We start from the raw sequence: 4,176 nt of genomic DNA, 5'->3' as shown, positions 1-4,176 counted from the left end.
CTTTGAGGGTGCCACGAGGCCAAGCCTGCCCTAGGAACATGGGCTTCTGCTGGAATGGGCCTGGCCTGCAGGAATATTAAAATAGCAGAAAAATAACCCAGTGGATCCTCAGCGATGCGAGGATCCCCAGTAGCCTGTACAGGTATGTGCATAGAAGTACTGTGAGGCTTCAAACAAGTATAAACATAATCACAAAAGTTGTTGATATATATACACATTAAAAAAAATCCCTATATACAATCCACGTATATAATCTTTGTAATGTATATACACACATACATAATATATTAATCTTTACCAACGATCTGTGTAGGGGACGATTGCACAGCTCAAATTTCTGAGTGGAGAGAGACCGGTAAAATGGATTTATTGTGACGTCCTTAGTAGGTCTGACGTCATGAAAGCAAAGGTGTCAATGTAACTTTCAGAGACAACTGTCAGATAACTTCTCCCACAGCTCTGCCAGCATTTTTCAGTCTTTCGTGCTATTTTGCTCAGAAATGCTTCAAGATATGAGTCAGCAGGGATGTAATGGGGACCAACAGCTGTACTCCCACTCGTGACGGGTGCAGGGACGTGAATACAAACCTCCATCTAGGGGCAACAGAGGACACCATAATCCCTGGGGAGAAGGGGGAGGCATAAATAAAAGCTTGAATATAATCTCCCCCGCCCAACCTACCATTAATAACAGGTGTGAAAACTGCCATGCCTTCGAAGTTTGGGTCAGTTACAGTTTTGTCCAAGATGAGCCCACCAATGCTGTTAAAAAAAGACAGGCAATGAGGGTGGATAAATCTCTCTCACCAGGGCAATTCCTACACTGTGAAAATAGCACACTGAGATGAATTACTGCCTCTTCCCCATAGCCAGGTCCGGACTATTCACCATGTACTCCTTTTACAGCTCAGTTTTCACCACAGGATAGCCTTACAGTTTTTGTTAATGGCATAATGAGATTAGGAAGACCTCCTTGCCCACCCTTAAGCAAAACTGATAGTAGCCCGGGAAGCTTTACCATCCTCCCCAAAAGTTTTGCTAAACTTCTATACTGGTCTCAGGAGGTTTTAAAAATTCTCTCTCAGATTTCAGCTGGGTCCGAAAGATGCAGCACAGGGGGAATGAACTACCTGGCTTCTACATTCACCAATATTCTGTCTTTACAGCTGGATAAAAGTGAGGTTGACTACCTGTGATGGTCATCATCTCCCTTTTCGGTTTCCTGGCTTACACCCATATGATGTATGGATGTGCGAGTGAGACTTAAAACGATGACTTGCTTTTCCCAGTCATTTTGGGGCTCCTTATAAAATATGTCACAGCCTGCTGAAAGGTCACCAATGGCTGAGAAGCACTGGACGAATACCATTCTGGTGTCCCTTTCAGCCTTTTGATGGGTTTCTGAATGAGCAGGGGGTGTCTCTGCAGCACACTTATGCCTGTGAGCTCAGGAGCAGTCCTTGGTTACCTGCTGATGCTCATTGCGACAATCACCGGCTGCCATCCAGATTTCAGGACTTCGGCAAGGGAAGGACTTTGCTTGGCGATAGCAACCCAGAGAGGGATCATGACAATGAAGACAGCACATATCAGAGGAGAAAGGTATTTCATATCTGGCAAGGAAAAGAAATCTTGAATTAAATGCCCACGGCTTCACAGGTTGCCAAAATTATATTGCACAGAGTCTGGAAGAAAGGCAGCAGGGCTCTCTCTCAGACTGAGTTACATTAGCAGAAAAATCATATAAACCAAGATATTCCCCAAGATATTCCCCACACAACCACCTCACTCCACCACAGAAATCCATAATCAATCCCTGAAACACACTGCTAGAGGATGTTGTTTGAAAATCAGCAGGATTCAAAGCAAGTTATATTTGAAGATGAGAAAGTTTCCAATTTCAACTCCAACTAAGCAAGACAAAGAGTTACTAAATTTCTGGCTCCAGGGTACAAATCAAATAGCAGGGCAAGGGGGAAACTCCTGTGTGCAAGCTGTATCACACAACAGACACCTCATGCCTTCACCTAAAACGAGGCAATAGGTACTTCTGGTGGCAAGCTAGCGGAATTGCTGAGCAGCTGGTCTGCTCTACAGGAACAAATGCTCTCTTGTACGTATAAGGCAGTTAAGATCCAGGGTTTCTTTTGTGCCAGCTGACAATTCATTCCATTAGGTGCTTTTTGCGTTTGGTAGGGCCATAACCTTGAAATGACCTTTAGAAGGAAAGGAATTAAAAAAATAAGTATATGTGCAGCCCTGAAATAAAATAAACATGACTCAGAAGCATGAGAAACACCTCCAAGCAACGGGGATGATGCCAACCCTTTTGATATAAAAATGCTTCTTCAGCAAAGCTCTCCATCTGGTCTCTGTGTTGGGCTGTACTGCAGACTTTGCAGGTAATCTGCGAGATGAAGCAGGCTCGAAGTTGTGCATCTTTCAAAATGTCATTGCCAGGGCCTTGGGCTGCCTGGAGGAGACAGCGCTGATGTGATGGTATCTTCCGTGAATCAAGGGCTCTTACACAAGGAGGTGCGCTCTTTACGGATGCCTTTAGTCAGCACTGAAATGCAATCACTTCTGGGGTGTAAAGAGCTGCGGTTTTGTCAGTGGTCTTTACCACCTGGAGTCAGTCAGGACAGACTGGTTGCATGACAGACTTAACTGCTGTACTGGATTCTCCTACCCCCACCCCTTCTTGTTCCAGGCAATTAATTCCTTCTTTAATAACGCAGACTCAGAGCACTAGAGTCTATCAAACTTGATCAAGACCCACAGAAAGACTCCTGGTAAGATGAAGGGACTTAAGCCTCCACATTCTAGTTCTACCACATTCTCTCACGTACAGCCCCTAAGCAAGCTGAAAACCTTTGGCACCATTTGTGTCTCCATTATGCTGGACTGGGAAGAACCAGGGCTGATATTTAAAAAATCTAAAATCTTCATTGGCAAAAGGATATTCAACAGAAGGAGATGGTGCTGCATCAGATGACATGTAGTACTCCAAATTTTACAGACTCATCCACATTTATGAAGGATACATTTTGGCAGGACTCAGAAGTTGTCACAGTGTGACCATGACCTGTCCCTTACTACACATGGGGGAGGGAAATGGATTTAATTCAACCACCATCAACAGTGCCTTCCTCCTACCTGCTTCGCTTCATGCTCCAAATGACTAGGCATCTGTGTGCGGAGTGTTTTCCTTCTCAAGAGGCTATTTAAACTGCTCTGAAAACATCACAAACGCTCTCTGGTCACAGCCACAGAGGTTATCATGTTGTTCTGCCACGTGCTCCCTGGGTGATATTATCAGAAGCACAGTGACTGAAAGACAAACTAGCTCTACAGAAACAGGTGTGATGGCGTCATGGAAAAAGCCGGTTAAAAAAATGCACCTCTGAAGCACAAGGAGGACTGGATGGAAGCAATCCGCGGGCCTCTCCAGGCAATGTGTGCTCTTTCGCTCCCACGCCTGCTGGCACATGGAATGAGTTATGCAAACTGCGAACAGCTGCCTCACTGCTTCTGCTCGTGGTCTGAAGCAACAGTTTGGGTTTCGAATGGCATTGAGTTTGCTGGATCTTTTCATTTTCCTGTTTCTGTTCTAGGTTAGGCCCACGGTAAATAGCCTGGCACTTTACAAGCAATGCTCAGGGATATATCAGCAAGTTGCAACACGTTTTGAGTTCTGCAGCATCAACAGGTGCCCAAGTCTTTGCCAACCAGCAGCACAGCTAACCCCATAGCCACAACTCCTACTGAGAGAGTCCTGCGAGTGTAAAACGATGCAGCACTGCCACTTTACAAGCAATGCTCAGGGATATATCAGCAAGTCGCAACATGTTTTGAGTTTTGCAGCATCAACAGGTGCCCGAGTCTTTGCTAACCAGCAGCACAGCTAACCCCATAGCCACAACTCCTCCTGAGAGTCCTGCGAGTGTAAAACAATGCAACACTGCTTCTCTCCCTCTGGTTTGGTAATAGCTTGTTCATCCACACCTCTCCACATGAGAGGATACAAGCATTTTACAGATACCAAACCCCTGAAATCGCTTTGTGAGGAAGGACCTGCTATTACCCATGCACAGAAAGTAGTTATGCTTGGCTAGCAACAGATGCAGGAACAGAGTCCATGTCACCTGTGTCAACCTTCTGTTCCAAAGGTATGCA

General features: G+C 45.3%; 1 protein-coding gene across 1 annotated transcript in view; it reads right to left on the bottom strand.

Annotated features, from left to right (window-relative positions):
* The window catches only part of SLC41A3 (solute carrier family 41, member 3), a gene marked incomplete at its 5' end in the record, with an annotated part of 9,638 nt that extends 5,663 nt beyond the window's left edge, over positions 1-3,975 (bottom strand). Inside the window, 3 exons of the mRNA XM_010135770.1 lie at positions 683-762; positions 1,469-1,613; positions 3,872-3,975. Coding sequence (XP_010134072.1) covers positions 683-762; positions 1,469-1,613; positions 3,872-3,975 — 329 coding nt within the window. The remainder of the gene's footprint in view (positions 1-682; positions 763-1,468; positions 1,614-3,871) is intronic.
* Between the last annotated feature and the right edge of the window lie 201 nt (positions 3,976-4,176).

The sequence above is a fragment of the Buceros rhinoceros genome, unplaced genomic scaffold, assembly GCF_000710305.1.
Source record: "Buceros rhinoceros silvestris isolate BGI_N320 unplaced genomic scaffold, ASM71030v1 scaffold945, whole genome shotgun sequence".
Taxonomy (NCBI): Eukaryota; Metazoa; Chordata; class Aves; order Bucerotiformes; family Bucerotidae; genus Buceros; species Buceros rhinoceros.
Note: the sequence above shows the minus strand (reverse complement) of the source record. Positions and strands in the feature narration are given on the sequence as shown.